The sequence below is a fragment of the Bombina bombina genome, chromosome 1 (genome assembly GCF_027579735.1).
Source record: "Bombina bombina isolate aBomBom1 chromosome 1, aBomBom1.pri, whole genome shotgun sequence".
Classification (NCBI taxonomy): Eukaryota; Metazoa; Chordata; class Amphibia; order Anura; family Bombinatoridae; genus Bombina; species Bombina bombina.
Genome location: NC_069499.1, coordinates 1331842301 through 1331865850, shown reverse-complemented (window position 1 = coordinate 1331865850; position 23550 = coordinate 1331842301). Strand labels below are relative to the sequence as shown.

The 23550-nt window shown below is 40.6% G+C and overlaps 1 protein-coding gene across 2 annotated transcripts in view; it reads right to left on the bottom strand.

The window, feature by feature from the left end:
• The window catches only part of WDR59 (WD repeat domain 59), a 177823-nt gene that overhangs the window by 61545 nt on the left and 92728 nt on the right, over nucleotides 1–23550 (bottom strand). For both annotated transcript variants that reach the window (XM_053702127.1, XM_053702137.1), the window contains exon 18: nucleotides 15743–15896. In XM_053702127.1, the coding sequence (XP_053558102.1) occupies nucleotides 15743–15896 (154 nt within the window). The remainder of the gene's footprint in view (nucleotides 1–15742; nucleotides 15897–23550) is intronic.

Here is a 23550-nt window from a genome sequence, read left to right as displayed (position 1 = left end):
CTGCCGTTTAATAAACGTTCCCCAAATTTATAAATGCGAATTGTCAGCATAAATATGAATAAAATGCCCAAATAAAGCAATCGATTTAGCCCATAAAAATGTCTACCAGTTTTTTAGCCCATATTAAGCCCTTTATTCTGTTTGTTTGACTAAGAAAATGGCTTACCGGTCCCCATGAGGGGAAATGACAGCCTTCCAGCATTACATGGTCTTGTTAGAAATATGGCTAGTCATACCTTAAGCAGAAAAGTCTGCTAACTGTTTCCCCCAACTGAAGTTACTTCATCTCAACAGTCCTATGTGGAAACAGCAATCGATTTTAGTTACTGTCTGCTAAAATCATCTTCCTCTCACAAACAGAAATCTTCATCCTTTTCTGTTTCAGAGTAAATAGTACATACCAGCACTATTTTAAAATAACAAACACTTGATAGAAGAATAAAAACTACATTTAAACACCAAAAAACTCTTAACCATCTCCGTGGAGATGTTGCCTGTGCAACGGCAAAGAGAATGACTGGGGTGGGCGGAGCCTAGGAGGGACTATATGGCCAGCTTTGCTGGGACTCTTTGCCATTTCCTGTTGGGGAAGAGATATCCCACAAGTAAGGATGACGCCGTGGACCGGACACACCAATGTTGGAGAAATTGCATTCTCTATCTGAATCATGAAAGATGATCCACCGGCTACCCATTCTACTATTATAAAATCGATGACAAAAGTGTCTGGTTTAGAAATTTACATAGTCCTTGGAAATGATAAGAATAAATATACTTACTAAGATTCTCACCATAATATATTTCATTTCTTGATTTCATAAATATTTACAACCTTTGCTAGGAGATTTTATAATGTACCTACAATCTGGTAACACAATAACCTTTACTGCTAGGTAGAATTCAATAACTGTTTAACAAAAATAAATAAATCGCCACTGACAGAGCTGCGGCCAACTCTCCTCTGATGAAAACAGAGATGCACCCTGAGCTAAAATGTTTCCAGAAGGTAATTTAGGTAATAAACTATTAGCTGGACTTTACCCCAAGAACAATATAAGTCTCATGCAATGATAAGTATTTTGTATGTATTTACATGATAAGGGCCAGTTTACAAGTGGAGCGCTAAATATCGCTTTTGTGAAAGCAATATTTGCGCTCCACTGAGTAATACCAGCGCACGCTAATGTGCGCTGGTATTACAAGTTGACAGCAATGCGAACACGAGGTTGCGTTCGCTTTGCTAGGAAGCATTGCGCTCACAAGAGTGCGCTTCTATAGGATCCAATGGGAGCCTTGTAACTAGCGCAGCGAAGGGGGGTAAGTCTCCCAGCAAATTAAAAATGTATATGATTATATACATATATATATGTATGTGTTAAAATGTGTATATACACAAACACATAAATATATATGTATTTAAGCATATACATATATATTTACTAGGAACACACAGTTCCCATAGACCGCAATGTAAAGGCACTTTTGAGTGCCGTTATTTTTCTAACACCCCACTCCCGCAAACTTTACCCCCAAAATACTTCCTAGTGTAGTTATTTTATTAAAAAAATAAAAATGCTACAATTTGTATTTTTTAATAAAATAAACTACACTGTATTTTGGGGGACATTTATAAAATTAACCAGAGATTTGGTCTCTGGTTAATTTTATAAGCACTAATTGCTACCGCAAGCTCACTGTAGTAATAACCAGCCACTTGTAATGGCTGGTTATTTATCATGCACCCGCAAACAAGAAAATCTGCCCGTTTGCGGGCGCACGATAAATTAGAGCTCCACTTGTAATTTAGCCCTAAATCTGTGAAATACAGCATGATATTGTGTAGCAAAATGTGTATTTATTCCAAAAGCAAAGTGAACTCAATTATACTATAGAGTTTTCTTTGCTTTTTGAGAAAAACATTTTGTTACACAATATCACTGCTGTATTTTACTGAAAAAATATATATAAGCCACAGGGGAACGCCACGCAGCACTGCAGAGTTTGAACTGTTTCAGAGATTTAAAGGGATACTAAACACCTTTAGATTTGCCTATAAAATGTTTAGTTGTGCATAATGAAACTACTTAGAAATATTTTAATTATTTATTTTGCGCCTTTTTCATGTAGTTTAGCTCTGAAAATTGCGCAATTTCTAATACTCAGAACTTGAAATTTTAATTATTTATTTTGCGCCTTTTCATGTAGTTTAGCTCTGAAAATTGCGCAATTTCTAATACTCAGAACTTGAAATGCACCTGCTGACTTCTCAAGTCTAACGCTGTTATATAGCTGTCCCTTATTGGCGTTAACTGATAACAACTGCAAATAAATGTTATACTAACTTTATGGCCATAGCTAGCCTGGTAGTCTGTTGACTAAAGCACGGATTGTCTCCTCCAAGGCAAATGGTTGGTGAAGTTTGGCTACTGATAAATAATTGCAAAAATAAATAATTATGTTTATTTGTTTTAAAAATGTTAAGACTTGGCTGAAATGTTATTCTTTAGAAGCACAAGAGACTTAACTCGCCCCATTGTGTGCTGGTATTACAAGTGGAGCCCAAATACTGTATCTCACTTGCGAAAGCGCAATTTTGTGCTCCACTCATAATGTAGCCTTATATGTTTAAGTTTATGGATCAATAAACGTTTGAAGTTTTAGCTCTGAGCTCTAGAAGTGAACCTATCAAACAGTCATTGTAAAATAACTTTGTTACTGTTACTTCTGCATGATATATAAAGGGGTGCAGGAGGATATTTGTTAAAGTAAATATTTATTATTTTTTATTAATATTTTATATTATTATTATAAATAATATGTATTTATTTTAGTCTTTCAAACAAAGAGAAATTAAAGTCATTTCCAATTTAATTTATATTGATATAATCAGCTGAAAATCCGCTAACCTCCTCTCACTTACAAGCTGATTATTTCACCTGTGCTCTAGTTCAGATATAATAAAAAAGGAAATTTTATGCTTACCTGATAAATTTATTTCTTTTACGATATGACGAGTCCACGGATTTCATCCTTACTTGTAGGATATCGCCTCCTGGTCAGCAGGAAGTGGCAAAGAGCTCCACAGCAGAGCTGCATATATAGCCCCTCCCTTCCCTCCCCCTCCAGTCATTCGACCGAAGTTAGGAAGAGAAAGGAAAGGCCAAGGAGCAGAGGTGACTGAAGTTTAACAAAAATAAAAACCTGTCTACATTAAAATAACAGGGTGGGCCGTGGACTCGTCATATCGCAAAAGAAATACATTTATCAGGTAAGCATAAATTTCCTTTTCTTTTACAAGATATGACGAGTCCACGGATTTCATCCTTACTTGTGGGATACAATACCAAAGCTATAGGACACGGATGAAAGGGAGGGACAAGACAGGGACCTAAACGGAAGGCACCACTGCTTGAAGAACCTTTCTCCCAAAAACAGCCTCAGAAGAAGCAAATGTATCAAATTTGGAAAATTTGGAAAAAGTATGAATAGACGACCAAGTTGCAGCCTTGCAAATCTGTTCAACAGAAGCATAATTTGTAAATGCCCATGAGGAAGCCACAGCCCTAGTAGAATGAGCCATAATTCTTTCAGGAGGCTGCTGTCCAGCAGTCTCATACGCCAAACGGATGATACTCTTCAACCAAAAAGAAAGAGAGGTAGCCGTAGCTTTCTGACCCCTACGTTTCCCAGCAAAAACCCCAACAAAGAAGATGTTTGACGAAAATCCTTAGTCGCCTGCAAATAAAATTTTAAGGCACGAACTACATCCAAGTTATGTAGCAGACGCTGCTTCTTAGAAGAAGGGTTAGGACATAATGAAGGAACAACAATTTCCTGATTAATATTCTTGTTAGAAACAACCTTAGGAAGAAAACCAGGTTTAGTACGTAACACCACTTTATCAGCATGGAAAATAAGATAAGGTGGATCACATTGTAAAGCTGAAAGCTCAGAAACTTTATGAGCAGAAGAAATAGCAACCAAAAATAAAACTTTCCAAGATAATAACTTAATATCTATGGAATGCATGGGTTCAAACGGAACCCCTTGAAGAACTTTAAGAACTAAATTCAAACTCCAAGGAGGAGCAATAGATCTAAATACAGGCTTGATTCTAGTCAGAGCCTGACAAAAAGATTGAACATCTGGAACAGCTGCCAGACGTTTGTGTAGCAAAATGGACAAAGCAGAAATCTGTCCCTTTAAAGAACTTGCTGACAACCCTTTCTCCAATCCTTCTTGGAGAAAAGATAAAATTCTTGGAATCCTAACTCTACTCCATGAGTAACTCTTGGATTCGCACCAATAAAGATATATACGCCATATCTTATGATAAATCTTTCTAGTAACAGGCTTACGTGCCTGGATCAAGGTATCCATGACCGAATCAAAGAACCCCCGCTTAGATAAAATCAAGAGTTCAATCTCCAAGCAGTCAGTTGCAGAGAAACTAGATTTGGGTGTTGGAAGGGTCCCTGAATGAGAAGATCCTGCCTCAATGGAAGCTGCCACGGCGGCAGAGAGGACATGTCCACCAGATCGGCATACCAAGTCCTGCGAGGCCACGCAGGCGCGATTAGAATCACCGAAGCCCTCTCCTGTTTGATCCGTGCAATCACCTGGGGAAGGAGAGCAAATGGTGGAAACACATAAGCTAGGTTGAACGACCAAGGCACTGCCAGGGCATCTATCAGTTCGGCCTGAGGATCCCTGGATCTGGATCCGTATCTCGGAAGCTTGGCATTCTGACAAGACGCCATCAGATCCAAATCTGGTCTGCCCCATCTGAGAATCAGAGTGGCAAAGACCTCCGGATGGAGTTCCCACTCCCCCGGATGAAACGTCTGTCTGCTTAGAAAATCCGCCTCCCAGTTGTCCACTCCTGGGATGTAGATTGCTCACAGATAACAAGAGTGAGCCTCCGCCCACCGAATTATCTTGGATACTTCTGTCATCGCTAAGGAACTCCTTGTTCCTCCCTGATGATTGATGTAAGCCACAGTCGTGATGTTGTCCGACTGAAATCGGATGAATTTGGCCGAAGCCAACTGAGGCCAAGCCTGATGTGCATTGAATATTGCTCTCAACTCCAGAATATTGATGGGAAGTAGAGACTCCGTCTGAGTCCACACACCCTGGAGCCTTCAGGGAATTCCAGACCGCACCCCAGCCTAATAGACTGGCGTCCGTTGTCACTATCACCCATGAAGGTCTGCGGAAGCACGTCCCCTGGGACAGATGATCCGGTGACAACCAACAAAGAAGAGAGTCTCTTGTTTCCTGATCCAGATCTATTTGAGGAGACAAATTTGCATAATCTCCATTCCACTGCCTGAGCATGCTCAGTTGTAGTGGCCTGAGATGAAAATGAGCAAACGGAATGATGTCCATTGCCGCCACCATCAATCCAATTACCTCCATGCACTGAGCCACTGATGGCCGAGGAGTGGACTGAAGGGTTCGACATGTCTCCAGAATTTTTTACATTCTGACTTCCGTCAAAAAGATTTTCATTGATACAGAATCTATTAGAGTTTCCAGAAAAGGAACCTTTGTCTGTGGAATCAGTGAACTCTTTTCTAGATTCACCTTCCACCCATGAGTCCTTAGAAAGGAAAGAATCATGACCTTGTCAGTTGAAAAGAGGACGCCTGAATTAGAATATCATCCAGATAAGGCGCCACTGCAATGCCCCGTGGTCTGAGAACCGCTAGCAAAGACCCTAGAACCTTTGTGAAGATCCTGGGTGCCGTGGCCAACCTGAAGGGAAGAGCCACAAACTGAAAATGTCTGTCCAGGAAGGCAAACCTTAGGAACTGGTGATGATCTCTGTGGATAGGAATGTGAAGATATGCATCCTTTAAGTCCACGGTAGTCATATATTGACCCTCCTGGATTAATGGAAGAATTGTCCGAATAGTCTCCATCTTGAAGGATGGGACTCTGAGAAACTTGTTTAGACTCTTGAGGTCTAAAATGGGTCTGAACGTTCCCTCTTTTTTGGGAACCACGAAAAGATTTGAGTAAAACCCCTGTCCCTGAACTGGAACGGGACAAATTACTCCCATAGTGGAGAGGTCTTTTACACAACGTAAGAACGCCTCTCTTTTTGTCTGGTCTACAGACAATCGTGAAAGAAGAAACCTTCCCCTTGGGAAGGAGTTTTTGAACTCCAGTTGATATCCCTGGGACTCAATTCCTAGTGTCCAAAGATCCTGAACATCTCTTGTCCAAGTCTGAACAAAGAGAGAAAGTCTGCCCCATACTAGATCCGGTCCCGGATCGGGGGCCGCCCCTTCATGCAGTCTTGGGAGCAGCTGCGGGCTTTTTGGGTTGTTTACCCTTTTTCCAAGCCTGATTAGGTCTCCAGACGGGCTTGGACTGAGCAAAGTTCCCTTCCTGTTTAGTGGAAGAGGAAGAAGGGACTCCTTTGAAATTTCGAAAGGAACGAAAATGATTCTGTCTCCTCTGTTTGGACGTCTTATCCTGAGGGAGGAGATGACCCTTACCTCCCATAATGTCAGAAATGATCTCTTTCAACTCAGGCCCGAATAGGGTCTTTCCTTTGAAAGGGATAGCCAATAGTTTGGATTTAGAGGAAACATCCGCAGACCAGGATTTCAACCATAAGGCTCTGTGTGCTACAATGGCCAAATCTGCATTCTTAGCCGCCAACTTGGCAATCTGAAAGGCGGCGTCCGTAAGAAAAGAATTGGCCAGCTTAAGGGCTTTAATTCTATCCAATATCTCTTCTAAAGGAGTCTCAGTCTTAAGAGACTCTTCTAGGGCATCAAACCAAAAGGCAGCCGCAGTTGTAACTGGTACAATACAGGCCGTTGGTTGCAACAGAAACCCTTGATGAACAAACAGTTTCTTTAGAAGACCCTCCAATTTTTTATCCATAGGGTCTTTGAAAGCACAACTGTCCTCAATAGGAATAGTTGTACGTTTAGCTAGAGTATAAATGGCACCCTCCACCTTAGGATTCGTTTGCCAAACGTCGGCAACTATGTCAAGTAAAGGATACATCTTCTTAAATATAGGGGAAGGAGAAAACGGTATACCCGGTCTTTCCCATTCCTTGGTAATAATTTCCGAAATTCTTTTGGGAATTGGAAAAAGATCAGCATAAGTAGGGTCCTCCAAATATCTGTCCATCTTACACAATTTCTCTGGGGGGACTACAATAGAGTCACAGTCATCCAGGGTTGACAAAACCTCTCCCAACAACATGCGAAGGTGTTCAAGCTTAAATCTAAAGGACATCACGTCCTGATCTGCCTTGGGTAATTTACTACCTGAGTCAGACAGTTCTCCTTCTGATAAAACCTCCCTACCCCCCCCCCTTCAGAATCTAGGAAGGGCAGATCAGAGATCGTCATCAAGGAATCAGAAGTCGCATGGACTACCTGGGTCTCTGTTCTACTACGTTTACCCTGTAGTACCGGCAACTTAGATAATACTTCAGTAAGGGTTGAGGACATAGCTGTAGCCATATCCTGCAGAGTGAAAGATGCAGACCCCTGAAGAACATGGCGTCGCCTGTGTGGGCGTTATGGGATGAGACGCTTGGGATTGAGCTGTATCTTGAACCTCATCATCCTGAGTACAATCATTATTATCATCAGATGAGAAAATTTGTTCTTTACACTGCAATGCCCTAGTAATACATGAAGGACAAAGTGTAACTGGGGGTTCCACAATGGCATTTAAACACATAAGGCATGCATTGTGCTCATCCATGGTAAAAAAGTGAAACACAAACAAATTTAATATTAACTTACTCACAGAAATTTTATGTAAAAAAGTTAAGTACTGTGTCTTTAAAATTGAAAACACACAGGTATCCGCTTTTCTTTTGATTGATATGCAGAAACTGATTAACAAGCGAGAAAAGTCTCTAAATCCTTCCCTCTTAAACCGCTATTATGGCTAGGCAAGAACACACAAGTGTAAGACACAGGCTTCTTTAAAAAATACTTTGTCACCTTGCCGCAGCTCCTACCTGCTCCTGAGACTGGACCAAATGACTAGAGCGCAATCCGGAACAGCAGGCGTCTAGGCCGAAGTCAAACTGTATTAACAATACTGAGAGCGCTATGAAAGCATGTGCGACTTAAGCTCCGCCCCTCGTGGGCGTAAATTTAATCAGGCAACCTCCGCCATTAACCGGAGGACAGAAAAAAACATATGCACATCGAAAGTAAATAAAAACACTGTGCAACACGTTCCCTTGCATCTCCAGCCCCCCAAAAATAACAGCCACACACCACATCCCAGCGCTTCAGGGCACACATTAACAAATGCCTGAGTGTCTGGTATAAAATTTATACATCAGTTTAACTCCCCAATAAACGTTTTTAGTTTAGCTTCCCAATAAACGTTTGTTTTTAACAGAGAGATAGGTACTGTCCCCTTGTGTTTATAGGTCAGCGCTTCTAGATATTAGTTGCTAGAGTGTCTGATTCTGTCACTAACCTTTAGCAAAGCCTAGTGAATATACAGTCCATCTGAGATTCTGTGGTTATATCCCAGAAAAAGACAGAATTTATGCTTACCTGATAAATTACTTTCTCCAACGGTGTGTCCGGTCCACGGCGTCATCCATAACTTGTGGGAATATTCTCTTCCCCAACAGGAAATGGCAAAGAGCACAGCAAAAGCTGTCCATATAGTCCCTCCTAGGCTCCGCCCACCCCAGTCATTCAACCGACGGACAGGAGAAAAACAGGAGAAACCATAGGGTGCCGTGGTGACTGTAGTTAAAGAAAGAAATTCATCAAACCTGATTAAAAAACCAGGGTGGGCCGTGGACCGGACACACCGTTGGAGAAAGTAATTTATCAGGTAAGCATAAATTCTGTTTTCTCCAACATTGGTGTGTCCGGTCCACGGCGTCATCCATAACTTGTGGGAACCAATACCAAAGCTTTAGGACACGGATGAAGGGAGGGAGCCAATCAGGTTACCTAAACGGAAGGCACCACGGCTTGCAAAACCTTTCTCCCAAAAATAGCCTCCGAAGAAGCAAAAGTATCAAATTTGTAGAATTTGGCAAAAGTGTGCAGGGAAGACCAAGTCGCTGCCTTACATATCTGATCAACAGAAGCCTCGTTCTTGAAGGCCCATGTGGAAGCCACAGCCCTAGTAGAGTGAGCTGTGATGCGTTCGGGAGGCTGCCGTCCGGCAGTCTCATAAGCCAATCGGATGATGCTTTTCAGCCAATAGGAAAGAGAGGTAGCAGTAGCTTTTTGACCTCTCCTCTTGCCAGAATAAACAACAAACAGAGAAGACGTTTGTCTGAAATCCTTTGTTGCTTCTAAATAGAACTTTAAAGCACGAACTACATCTAAATTGTGTAACAAACGTTCCTTCTTTGAAACTGGATTCGGACACAAAGAAGGCACAACTATTTCCTGGTTAATATTCTTGTTGGAAACAACCTTTGGAAGGAAACCAGGTTTAGTACGCAAAACAACCTTATCTGAATGGAACACCAGATAGGGCGGATTACACTGCAGAGCAGATAACTCAGAAACTCTTCTAGCAGAAGAAATAGCAACCAAAAACAGAACTTTCCAAGATAACATCTTGATATCTATGGAATGTAGAGGTTCAAACGGAACCCCTTGAAGAACTGAAAGAACTAAGTTCAGACTCCAGGGAGGAGTCAAAGGTCTGTAAACAGGCTTGATCCTGACCAAAGCCTGAACAAAAGCTTGAACATCTGGCACAGCTGCCAGTCGTTTGTGTAACAAGACAGATAAAGCAGAAATCTGTCCCTTTAGAGAACTCGCTGATAATCCCTTATCCAAACCTTCTTGAAGAAAAGAAAGGATCCTAGGAATTTTGATCTTACTCCATGAGAATCCCTTGGATTCACACCAACAGATATATCTTTTCCATATTTTATGGTAAATTTTTCTAGTTACAGGTTTTCTGGCTTGTACCAGAGTATCTATCACAGAATCCGAAAATCCACGCTTAGATAAAATCAAGCGTTCAATTTCCAAGCCGTCTGCTGGAGGGAAACTAGATTTGGATGTTCGAATGGACCCTGTATTAGAAGATCCTGTCTCAAAGGTAGCTTCCATGGTGGAGCCGATGACATATTCACCAGGTCTGCATACCAAGTCCTGCGTGGCCACGCAGGAGCTATCAAAATCACCGAGGCCCTCTCCTGTTTGATCCTGGCTACCAGCCTGGGAATGAGAGGAAACGGTGGAAACACATAAGCTAGATTGAAGGCCCAAGGAGCTACTAATGCATCCACTAGAGTCGCCTTGGGATCCCTGGATCTGGACCCGTAGCAAGGAACCCTGAAGTTCTGACGAGACGCCATCAGATCCATGTCTGGAATGCCCCATAATTGAGTCAACTGGGCAAATATCTCCGGGTGGAGTTCCCACTCCCCCGGATGGAATGTCTGACGACTCAGATAATCCGCCTCCCAGTTTTCCACTCCTGGGATGTGGATCGCAGATAGGTGGCAGGAGTGATCCTCCGCCCATTTTATGATTTTGGTCACTTCTCTCATCGCCAGGGAACTCCTTGTTCCCCCCTGATGGTTGATGTAAGCAACAGTCGTCATGTTGTCTGATTGGAATCTTATGAATCTGGCCTTTGCTAGTTGAGGCCAAGCCCTGAGAGTATTGAATATTGCTCTCAGTTCCAGAATGTTTATCGGGAGAAGAGACTCTTCCCGAGACCATAGACCCTGAGCTTTCAGGGAGTCCCAGACCGCGCCCCAGCCCACTAGACTGGCGTCGGTCGTGACGATGACCCACTCTGGTCTGCGGAAGCTCATTCCCTGGGACAGGTGATCCTGGGTTAGCCACCAACGGAGTGAGTCTCTGGTCTTCTGATCTACTTGAATCACTGGAGACAAGTCTGTATAGTCCCCATTCCACTGTTTCAGCATGCACAGTTGTAATGGTCTTAGATGAATTCGCGCAAAAGGAACTATGTCCATTGCTGCAACCATCAACCCTACTACTTCCATGCACTGAGCTATGGAAGGTCGTGGAACAGAGTGAAGAACTTGACAAGCGTTTAGAAGTTTTGACTTTCTGACATCTGTCAGGAAAATCTTCATTTCTAAAGAATCTATTATTGTCCCCAAGAAAGGAACTCTTGTCGACGGAGACAGGGAACTCTTTTCTATGTTCACCTTCCACCCGTGAGATCTGAGAAAGGCCAGAACGATGTCTGTGTGAGCCTCTGCCTTTGAAAGAGACGACGCTTGTATCAGAATGTCGTCCAAGTAAGGTGCCACTGCAATGCCCCTTGGTCTTAGAACCGCTAGAAGGGACCCGAGTACCTTTGTGAAAATCCTTGGAGCAGTGGCTAGCCCGAATGGGAGAGCCACAAACTGGTAATGTTTGTCCAGAAAGGCGAACCTTAGGAACTGATGATGATCTTTGTGGATAGGAATATGTAGATACGCATCCTTTAGATCCACGGTAGTCATAAATTGACCCTCCTGGATTGAAGGTAAAATCGTTCGAATAGTTTCCATTTTGAACGATGGCACTCTGAGAAATTTGTTTAGAATCTTTAAATCCAGAATTGGCCTGAAAGTTCCCTCTTTTTTGGGAACTACAAACAGATTTGAGTAAAACCCCATTCCTTGTTCCACAGTTGGAACTGGGTGTATCACTCCCATTTTTAACAGGTCTTCTACACAATGTAAGAATGCCTGTCTCTTTATTTGGTTTGAAGATAAGTGAGACATGTGGAACCTTCCCCTTGGGGGTAGTTCCTTGAATTCCAGAAGATAACCCTGAGAAACTATTTCTAGTGCACAGGGATCCTGAACATCTCTTGCCCAAGTCTGAGCGAAGAGAGAGAGTCTGCCCCCTACTAGATCCGGTCCCGGATCGGGGGCTACTCCTTCATGCTGTTTTGGTAGCAGCAGCAGGCTTTTTGGCCTGCTTACCCTTGTTCCAGCCTTGCATCGGTTTCCAAGCTGGTTTGGTTTGCGAAGCATTACCCTCTTGTCTAGAGGCTGCAGAGTTGGAGGCCGGTCCGTTCCTGAAATTGCGAAAGGAACGAAAATTAGACTTATTCTTGGCCTTGAAAGGCCTATCTTGTGGGAGGGCGTGGCCCTTACCCCCAGTGATGTCTGAGATAATCTCTTTCAATTCTGGCCCAAAAAGGGTTTTACCCTTGAAAGGGATATTAAGCAATTTTGTCTTGGAAGATACATCCGCTGACCAAGACTTTAGCCAGAGCGTTCTGCGCGCCACAATTGCAAACCCTGAATTTTTCGCCGCTAATCTAGCTAACTGCAAAGCGGCATCTAAAATAAAGGAATTAGCTAACTTAAGTGCGTGAATTCTGTCCATAACCTCCTCATACGGAGTCTCTCTACTGAGCGACTTTTCTAGTTCCTCGAACCAGAACCACGCTGCTGTAGTGACAGGAATAATGCACGAAATAGGTTGTAGGAGGTAACCTTGCTGTACAAAAATCTTTTTACGCAAACCCTCCAATTTTTTATCCATAGGATCTTTGAAAGCACAATTATCCTCGATAGGAATAGTAGTGCGCTTAGCTAGTGTAGAAACTGCCCCCTCGACCTTAGGGACTGTCTGCCATAAGTCCTTTCTGGGGTCAACCATAGGAAATAATTTCTTAAATATAGGAGGGGGGACAAAAGGTATGCCGGGCTTCTCCCACTCCTTATTCACTATGTCCGCCACCCCCTTGGGTATAGGAAAAGCGTCGGGGTGCACCGGAACCTCTAGGAACTTGTCCATCTTGCACAATTTTTCTGGAATGACCAGGTTGTCACAATCATCCAGAGTAGATAGCACCTCCTTAAGCAGTGCGGGGAGATGCTCTAATTTAAATTTAAATGTCACAACATCAGGTTCTGCCTGTTGAGAAATTCTACCTGAATCAGAAATTTCCCCATCTGACAAAACCTCCCTCATGGCCACTTCAGATTGGTGTGAGGGTATGACAGAGCAATTATCATCAGCGCCCTCCTGCTCTACAGTGTTTAAAACAGAGCAATCGCGCTTTCTCTGAAATGCAGGCATTCTGGATAAAATATTTGCTATGGAGTTATCCATTACTGCCGTCAATTGTTGCATAGTAACAAGCATTGGCGCGCTAGAAGTACTAGGGGTCTCCTGCGTGGGCAAAACTGGTGTAGACACAGAAGGAGATGATGTAGAACTATGTCTACTCCCTTCATCTGATGAATCATCTTGGGCAACTTTACTATCTGTGGCAGTACTGTCCTTACTTTGTTTGGACGCTATGGCACAATTATCACACAATTTTGAAGGGGGAGACACATTGGCTTCCATACATACAGAACATAGTTTATCTGAAGGCACAGACATGTTAAACAGGCTTAAACTTGTCAATCAAATACAAAAACCGTTTTAAAACAAAACCGTTACTGTCTCTTTAAATTTTAAACAGGGCACACTTTTTTACTGAATATGTGAAAAACTATGAAGGAATTGTTCAATTTTAACCAAATGTCTTAAAGCATTCAAAGCATTGCACCCCAAATTTCAGACCTTTAACCCTTAAAATAACGAAACCGGAGCCGTTTACAGTTTTAACCCCTCTACAGTCCCAGCTACAGCCTTTGCTGCGACTTTACCAAACCCAGGGGGGTATACGATACCAAATGAAGCCTTCTAGGAACCTTTTCAACTACTTCCAGACCCACACACATGCAGCTGCATGTCCAGCTCTCAAAAGTAACTGCGCAGTAATGGCGCGAAAATGAGGCTCTGTCTACTACATAGAAGGCCCTTCCTGACTGGGAAGGTGTCTAACCAGTGCCTGACGTAAAAAAAAACGTTCCCCAAAGTTATAAAGTGTGAATTTCAACATCAAGCTGTATAAAATGCCCAAATAAAGCAATCGATCTAGCCCATAAAAGTGTCTACCAGTTTTATAGCCCATATTAAGCCCTTTATTCTGTTTGAGACTAAGAAAAATGGCTTACCGGTCCCCATGATGGGGAAAATGACAGCCTTCCAGCAATACTCAGTCTTGTTAGAAATATGGCTAGTCATACCTTAAGCAGAAAAGTCTGCCAACTGTTTCCCCCAACTGAAGTTATCTCATCTCAACAGTCCTATGTGGAAACAGCAAACGATTTTAGTTACTGCTGCTAAAATCATATTCCTCTCACAAACAGAACTCTTCATCTTTTTCTGTTTCAGAGTAAATAGTACATACCAGCACTATTTTAAAATAAACTCTTGATAGTAGAATAAAAAACTACAACTAAACACCACATACTCTTCACCATCTCCGTGGAGATGCTGCTTGTTCAGCGGCAAAGAGAATGACTGGGGTGGGCGGAGCCTAGGAGGGACTATATGGACAGCTTTTGCTGTGCTCTTTGCCATTTCCTGTTGGGGAAGAGAATATTACCACAAGTTATGGATGACGCCGTGGACCGGACACACCAATGTTGGAGAAAACGGAACTGCACTTACCTTCATGCTGAGTAACAGCATGAAAACTTCACAGTGTCAAGAGGTCCATTCCTTTTTTCCCTCTGAGGTTCTGTGAAACAGAGAAGTCTTGGTTAAGAATTTCCAAGACTTTGAACAGCAAATGCAGCATAATCATGGGAGGCACAGTGGAGACAAAAATCAACCAGTTCCCACAGATTAAAGGATTACTTAAAGCTGCTCTGTAATAAAATAGTACACTTTGGCACCATTTAAAATAAAAAACTCTTGATAGAAGAATCTAAACTAACACCTCACTTTACCTCTTCCTATCACTAACACAGGCAAAGAGAATGACTGGAGGGGGAGGGAAGGGAGGGGCTATATATGCAGCTCTGCTGTGGAGCTCTTTGCCACTTCCTGCTGACCAGGAGGCGATATCCCACAAGTAAGGATGAAATCCGTGGACTCGTCATATCTTGTAAAAGAAAAGTCTCCTGTCAGGGGTACTGAGGGCTCCAATAAAGAAGCACTGCTATAGAGTACTTTATATTTTTGACCATATTATCTGTGGACATTCTAATGCAAAACTTACATGATGTAATTTGTTAAAAACGTGTTTTTCTTGCATTACTGACCCTATATAATTATGTGTTTAAACCATGGAAAATGGTTAAACACCAAGGTAAGTTCCCACTCATGAGCTGCAAGCACTGCAACTTTTAAGCAGAACACAGCTAGCGAGCCAATCAGGAGTGCAGTTGCACAACCCACCAATCACCAGCTCTGTTCTTCAGGGTTAAGCACATGGTTCGCTAGGATCAGGATAATGAATTTGAGAATATAATTGTTTGCATGTGCATGTCCCTAGCCTATATTTAACTCTTCATTTAAAGCTATTTTTATCTTTTGGAACTTTTAATTACTTCATATTACCACGCGCAGTTAATTGCTTTACAATCCTTAGTGCTGTCAATGTGTTTACTTTTCCTAGATGCAATGTAAACCTTACAATTGTCTCTTTCCACATTAATGAAAAACACATAGGAAGAAAGATAAGGAAGGATGATATTGCAAAACTGAACCGTACCTATATAACAGTGCCTTAATTGCCATTTTAACCTGATGACACCGTTAAATTACACTGAAAAAAATATATAACATGTTTTATTATTAACTAAAAGGACTTTGAGCAAAAATACAAGAGATTTGTTTTCAACTGGCTGAGAATCCTTGTCATGATAACATATTAGACCAAGAAAACATGTCTAAAATGATGCACAGTTAAGGAGCACGTTTTATTCACTTACCCTTTCCTTGTAATAAAATGAGCTAATGGAGACTTGCTCCTTCTCGCTGCGTGTGGGGCTCCCACTGTACAGACGCAGGTTACCTTGCCCCTCAGTGCGAATTTTCATTGGTGCTATCACGCCACTGTGATAGGCCGAGAGTGCTGAGAGTGATCTACCAGGAAGAAAAAGATACGGTTGGCCTGGAAATATCAGCCTGATTTTCTAGTGATACAAAACACATTTTATAAATATAATAAACACACTGCCCCTTGGAGGTATTAACAGGCGACTTTGTGTTCTAGCATTTAAAGGGTCATGAAACCCAATTTTTTTCTTTCGTGATTTAGAAAGAGCATGCAGTTTTAAACAACTTTCTAATTTACTTCTATTATCTAATTTGCTTTATTCTCTTGATATCCTTTGCTGAAAAGCATATCTAGATAGGCTAAGTAGCTACTGATTGGTTGCTGCACATAGATGCCTCGTTTGATTCGCTCACCCATGTGCATTGCTATTTCTTCAACACAGGATATTTAAAGAATGAAGCAAATTAGATAATAGAAGTAAATTAGAATGTTGCTTAAAATTGTATTCGCTACCTGAATTATGAAAGATTTTTTTAAGGTTTAGTGTCCCTTTAAGGCTTTCAGGAGTACGGCTCTTTGTCCTTGTTGTACGGCCCTATGTCATTTAAAGGACCAGTAAACACAGCAGATTTGCATAATCAACAAATGCAAGATAACAAGACAATACAATAGCATTTACTCTGAATTTAAAATGAGTAGTAGATTCTTTTTTTAACACATTTCAAAGTTATGTATATTTCCACTCCCCCTGTACCATGTGATAGCAATCAGCCAATCACAAATGCATATACGTATAGTCTGAGTTCTTGCACATGCTCAGTAGGAGCTGGTGACTCAAAAAAAGTGTAAATATAAAAGACTGTGCACATTTTTTTTAATGGAAGTAAATTGGAAAGTTGTTTAAAATTACATGCTGTATCTGAATCATGAAAATTTAATAAAACCTGAGTGTCCCTTTAATATATGTTCCTTAATAACAAAACTGATATGATTAATACATTTGTTTGCTTTCAGCAAAGGCTGCACAACAAAATGCAGCAACTGGAATGAATACAGATTTGCAGGACCAATGAAAGAGACTAAGCCAAAGATTCTTGACTGGGTATGGACCATCAAAACAAGAGACTGATTCAGGTGTTCTGTGTGGAGATGATGCACATCAACCAAACACAATGACAAAAACAGGGGTCATCAATGGGAACAAAAATAAAAAAAACTAGGTACCAGTAATATATGTATGTGTGTGTGTACATATGTATTTATATGTGTATATATGTATTTACAGACATATGTGCATTGTAGCCCTTTGCCGTTAAAGAGACATTAAACACTAAACAAATGCTAGATAGAATAGTGCATTCAAAGAAAAGATTAGTCTGAGAATAACATGCAGATGTATTTTGTAAAGTTTCATTAGCTATTTAAAGGGACACTAAACACAAATTGTAAACTACATGTGTATAAACCTTCATATATAAGAATATTTTTGCAATGAAAACTGCAGCTTTATTTTGTCAAATGAGTATATTGATTTATGTTTATTCTTTCCATTGATTTCCCTGTCCCCCATAACAAAAGAACCCCTTCTAACCAATCACAAACTAATATTCAGATATAGCACACACTCTGTTTGCACATGTGCAAACAGGAGTAGCCTGCACTCTTGTATTCACTTAAGGTGGTTTAGCACTGATTCAGCTTGGTTGCAAAACTGATAATCCACCTTTTAAAGGCATGTAACACCATTGAAGCTTAGGGAGGGAGGGAAAGTAAAGAAAAGCTTGCAAAAATTGCCTTGAAGTATTAACCCAAGCCTCCCTGGGAGAAAATAAAATAAACAGATTTTTAAGATGCATTTTACAACAAAAGTCTGCAAAATAAATAATGAATATTACAATAATGTTTCACTTGCAATATTGAAACATTGTATATGTTGTTGAAATGTCAAGTTTAATAGTCCTTTAAATATTGAAAAACTAAGTGTGAAGTTTTATTGTCTAAAAAAACAATGGGAGCTGCCATGTTGTAACTTAGGTTACCTTCGCTGCTGTGGCCAATTAGAGACAGTTATAAATAGGTCACTAGAGTCAAAAGCCAATGGCTGTATGGAATATAACAGTGTTCTGCACTTCTATTTCTAACAGGAACTGAAAAGCTCACAAGTTCAGAGTTGAAATACAGGAAAAGGGGACAAAATAAAGAAAAAGTATATTGCAGAGTTTTTTTTTATACATACAATTTATTATTTAATATTACCATCTTAAAATGTTTAATGTCCCTTTAAGTAGATGAAAACATGTAAAAACATATTTATGCAATATTCATTTTTAATAAAAAGTTATGCTGTGTATTTACTGCACAAAGCAGAATATGTTTTATGTATTTATAAATAGATATTCCAATATATATCTGTCTATATATACTGTATACACCTATTAATAATTATAAATATATATATATATATATATATATACACACACTGTATATGTGTCTGTGTGTATAAATATATATTTGTGCAAAACACACACACACACATATATATATATTTATAAATTAATAGAACATATTCTTCTATTTGAAGAACATTGGAATGTGAAATATTCATATTTACATGTCAGAATAGCACATATGAGAATATGCGATCAGTTTTGCGCGTGAGTAGAGTGTTTTTCCCCACTTTTTTTGCTCAATTGACTTCTATGGGGGAATAGGTTATCGCACAATATTCTAAGTTCGTCTTTTTACGCGCGTTGGGTTAGCATGCAAGAGAAAGCAGTTTGCTTTCAACTTGTAATACGAGCGATACGGGGCACTGCAAAAAAAAAAAGCTTACTTCAAGCAGAGTTAACACTCAAACAGAAGTGTTAAATAACTCTCCACTTTAATGATCTCTCTAAGGTGCGCGGCAGCGCACCTTCCCTCTCTGTGTAGCACAGGCAGTACATCAGGCCGTGCAAAACACAGGAGGAATGAAAGAAAGAGAAAGACTCAGCTGCAGGCGCTGAACTTCCACGGTCGCGCCCCCGCACCAGGTCCCCTGCCCACAATAAAAACTCTATGGGGGCCCCGGAGGATCGGGTAGGAGTCATGGAGAAGGTAAGGTCAGCGGCGGAAGAAGTGTGAGACGCGAAGTCATCTTGTGGGTGGAGACTCGGTAACCAGCCCTGCGCATAGGCTGCTGCTGCTTGCCTGCTTCTATTACCCAAACAGTCAGTCTGCATGCCATACTACAGAACTGGGTGTTTTTATATTGCAGCCGGTCTCAGTGTGACAAACTGATTCCTTCTGTGACTGTTGATTTGAGGAGGTCATCAAGAGTATAAGTGGAGGTAAATGGTTTATTCACTAATTGCTTAGAATCTCCTGTCACATTCTATTGTGGAAATCATAGTGCAGAGGAACCTGAAATGGCAATTGGTAACCAAGGGGGACAATTCTAGTGAGCAGAATTTGGGAGGGAGGGGATGCTGAATGAAAAGTGGCTATCAGTTTGTCAATCTGGCCCAGTGGGGCAGGGGCGAGTCTTTAAAAAGGCAGAACGTTTTAGGCACAGCTGTTTAGTGACCATGCATAACTAATATTTCTATAGTCCTCATTTAAAAGTAAGAGTATCATTTTCAGTTTGATGATGACATCTTGAAAAATTTTTTTACCTAAAAATCTTTCTATGTGCAAGGCTTAGTTTCAAACATTTGCATAATGGATAGTAATCTACTTGCAATGCTTAGTCAACCATCAGATAAATACAAAGAAAAAAAAGGTTTTGTTTATTTTCCTCCCTCTCTCTATCTGAATAAATAAATATCTACATATTCATTCTTCAGGTGCAGTTGTCAAGCACTAAAAGTAATATAATAACGTCTATCCAGTTTATATATGGTGAGATATTTGTCATGAGAGCAAAAGAAGCAAGAGCAGGTCACACTGCATTCCCTTGTCTGCAGTCTTATTCCCTCTGTAGATTGGCACCTTGTATGGTCACACATGTCTGACCAGGTGAGCTATTTACTGCATTGACTGCAAGACCTCTGGATAGTCGTGGTTGCAGTAACAAGAACAGCTGTTTAACTGGTAAGATGAAGGCCTAGGGGACATTAGGTTATAGCATGAAGGGTCTATTTAATCAGTATTACTTAGCTATATATATATATATATATATATATATATATACACTCAATGCTGCACACAAGCTGTATCAAGCCCGCTCCACTTGTAATCTGGTCCTTAATGGGCACACCTACCCAGCTGATTTTACTGACCACCTGGTTAAAATTTAAGCCAATAATAAGATAAAAATTAGCTAATCTTATTTCTTTCTATGTTTGTTGTAAATATTATAAATAAATCCATTGATGTTAATTTGTGCTTTAAATGGCTTAAAGGGACACTGAACCCCAAATTTTATTTTCGTGATACAGACAGAGCATGCAATTTTAAGCAACTCTCTAATTTACTCCTATTATCAATTTTTCTTCATTCTCTTAGTATCTTTATTTGAAAAGCATGAATGTAAGTTTAGATGCCAGCCCATTTTTGGTGAACAACCTGGGTTGTTCTTGCTGATTGGTGGATACATTCACCCACCAATAAACAAGTGCTGTCCAGGATCTAAACCAAAAATTGGCTGGCTCCTTAGCTTAGATGCCTTCTTTTTCAAATAAAGATAGCAAGAGAACGAAGAAAAATTGATAATAGGAGTAAATTAGAAAGTTGCTTAAAATTGCATGCTCTATCTGAATCACAAAAGAAAAAAATTGGGTTCAGTGTCCCTTTAAATGACATTTATAAATAACAGAAAATTTTATAATATAATATTTAAAAGTATTACACTATCCACACCTGGCTACTTCATAATACTAAGTGCCTGGCAACATTTTCTGTAGTAGTGTGTATAATATACAGATTTTGTAGAGAAGAGAATAATCCCTTATGCCATCTAACATTTGGGCAAGCAGATGTATGTCTGGTAGTCCTGGTGTATTCACCAGTGAGCAAACAGAAGCAAAAGAGCAACACTATAACAAAGATTCAATAAAAGAGTGTTGCTGAACTGGACAGTGCTCTATAAAAGAAGTAAATAGGAAACTAAATCTAAAGCATGCAATGAGAATAAAGCACAGTCAGCTGAGGAGAAGGAGAAGCCATAACCAGTGAACCCAAACTGACATGTTGTCACAAATAGGATGGCCTTCTTTCTTGTGAAGGAAGCCTCAACAGGTGACAGATCTGAGGTTGAAGAAGAGTCAGAGTCTTGGTTTATTAGGGAAAGGTGCTGCAGAGAAGTGGATCGGGAAAGTATGGGTAAGCCATATGCTACTAAAAATAGCTGGAGAAACATCATGTCAGAAGTAATTCACCAAACGATCAACATACAGTATTATATCAGCCAGTATATTTCCTAGGTGCAGGATAGCAATAACATATGATATGCAGCAAACAATTCAACAGCGTGGGTGTGACAGGAGAGAGGTATCCCTCTTCACAGCAGGCTTAATAAAGCTCTGAGTGCAGGAAATTACCCAACAGTGTATTACCAATCGACCAGTGATATTTTCACCTTTTCCTGGTCCCAAGGTGGCTCTGTTTCGTTCCTGTTGCTCCGGAATTCAGCTTCTGCCTCTGTTAGTTTCATCGTGTTGGGATGTTCAGCTTTCTCCCTCGAGTTTGTACTCACTCCGTAGTACTTCCTGCTCCGTTTTTTTTCCGCGTCACAGACCTTGTAACCACCAGTGTACCAATCAGCTCTTTGCTCAATAGTGGATCAGCGGAAGGTGCCAGGTATATAGGGGGAAATCCAAAGACCATCAAAGACCATCTTCTGTCTCATCCACCCTGTTGAATTGTTTGCTGCATATCGTATGTTATTGCTATCCTGCACATAGGAAATATAGGCCTAGATTTAGAGTTCGGCGGTAGCCGTCAAAACCAGCGTTAGAGGCTCCTAACGCTGGTTTTGGCCGCCCGCTGGTATTTGGAGTCAGTGATTAAAGGGTCTAACGCTCACTTTACAGCCGCGACTTTTCCATACCGCAGATCCCCCTACGCCATTTGCGTAGCCTATCTTTTCAATGGGATCTTTCTAACGCTGGTATTTAGAGTCGTTTCTGCAGTGAGCGTTAGAGCTCTAACGACAAGATTCCAGCCGCCTGAAAATAGCAGGAGTTAAGAGCTTTCTGGCTAACGCCGGTTTATAAAGCTCTTAACTACTGTACCCTAAAGTACACTAACACCCATAAACTACCTATGTACCCCTAAACCGAGGTCCCCCCACATCGCCGCCACTCGATTAAAAATTTTAACCCCTAATCTTCCGACCGCCACCTACGTTATACTTATGTACCCCTAATCTGCTGCCCCTAACCCCGCCGACCCCTATATTACATTTATTAACCCCTAATCTGCCCCCCACAACATCGCCGCCAGCTACTTAAAATAATTAACCCCTAATCTTCCGACCGCAAAGCGCCGCCACCTACGTTATCCCTATGTACCCCTAATCTGCTACCCCTAACACCACCGACCCCTATATTATATTTATTATCCCCTAATCTGCCCCCCTCAACGTCGCCGACACCTGCCTACACTTATTAACCCCTAATCTGCCGAGCGGACCGCACCGCTACTATAATAAAGTTATTAACCCCTAACCCGCCTCACTAACCCTATCATAAATAGTATTAACCCCTAATCTGCCCTCCCTAACATCGCCGACACCTACCTTCAATTATTAACCCCTAATCTTCCGATCGGAGCTCACCGCTATTCTAATAAATGTATTAACCCCTAAAGCTAAGTCTAACCCTAACACTAACACCCCCCTAACTTAAATATAATTTTAATCTAACGAAATAAATTAACTCTTATTAAATAAATTAATCCTATTTAAAGCTAAATACTTACCTGTAAAATAAATCCTAATATAGCTACAATATAAATTATAATTATATTATAGCTATTTTAGGATTAATATTTATTTTACAGGCAACTTGGTATTTATTTTAACTAGGTACAATAGCTATTAAATAGTTAAGAACTATTTAATAGTTACCTAGTTAAAATAATAACAAATTTACCTGTAAAATAAATCCTAACCTAAGATATAATTAAACCTAACACTACCCTATCAATAAAATAATTAAATAAACTACCTACAATTACCTACAATTAACCTAACACTACACTATCAATAAATAAATTAAACACAATTGCTACAAATAAATACAATTAAATAAACTAGCTAAAGTACAAAAAATAAAAAAGAACTAAGTTACAGAAAATAAAAAAATATTTACAAACATAAGAAAAATATTACAACAATTTTAAACTAATTACACCTACTCTAAGCCCCCTAATAAAATAACAAAGCCCCCCAAAATAATAAATTCCCTACCCTATTCTAAATTAAAAAAGTTACAAGCTCTTTTACCTTACCAGCCCTGAACAGGGCCCTTTGCGGGGCATGCCCCAAGAAGTTCAGCTCTTTTGCCTGTAAAAGAAAACATACAATACCCCCCCCCCCAACATTACAACCCACCACCCACATACCCCTAATCTAACCCAAACCACCCTTAAATAAACCTAACACTAAGCTCCTGAAGATCTTCCTACCTTGTCTTCACCATACCAGGTTCACCGATCCGTCCTGGCTCCGATATCTTCATCCAACCCAAGCGGGGGCTAGACATCCACTGAAGAAGTCCAGAAGAGGGTCCAAAGTCTTCCTCCTATCCGGCAAGAAGA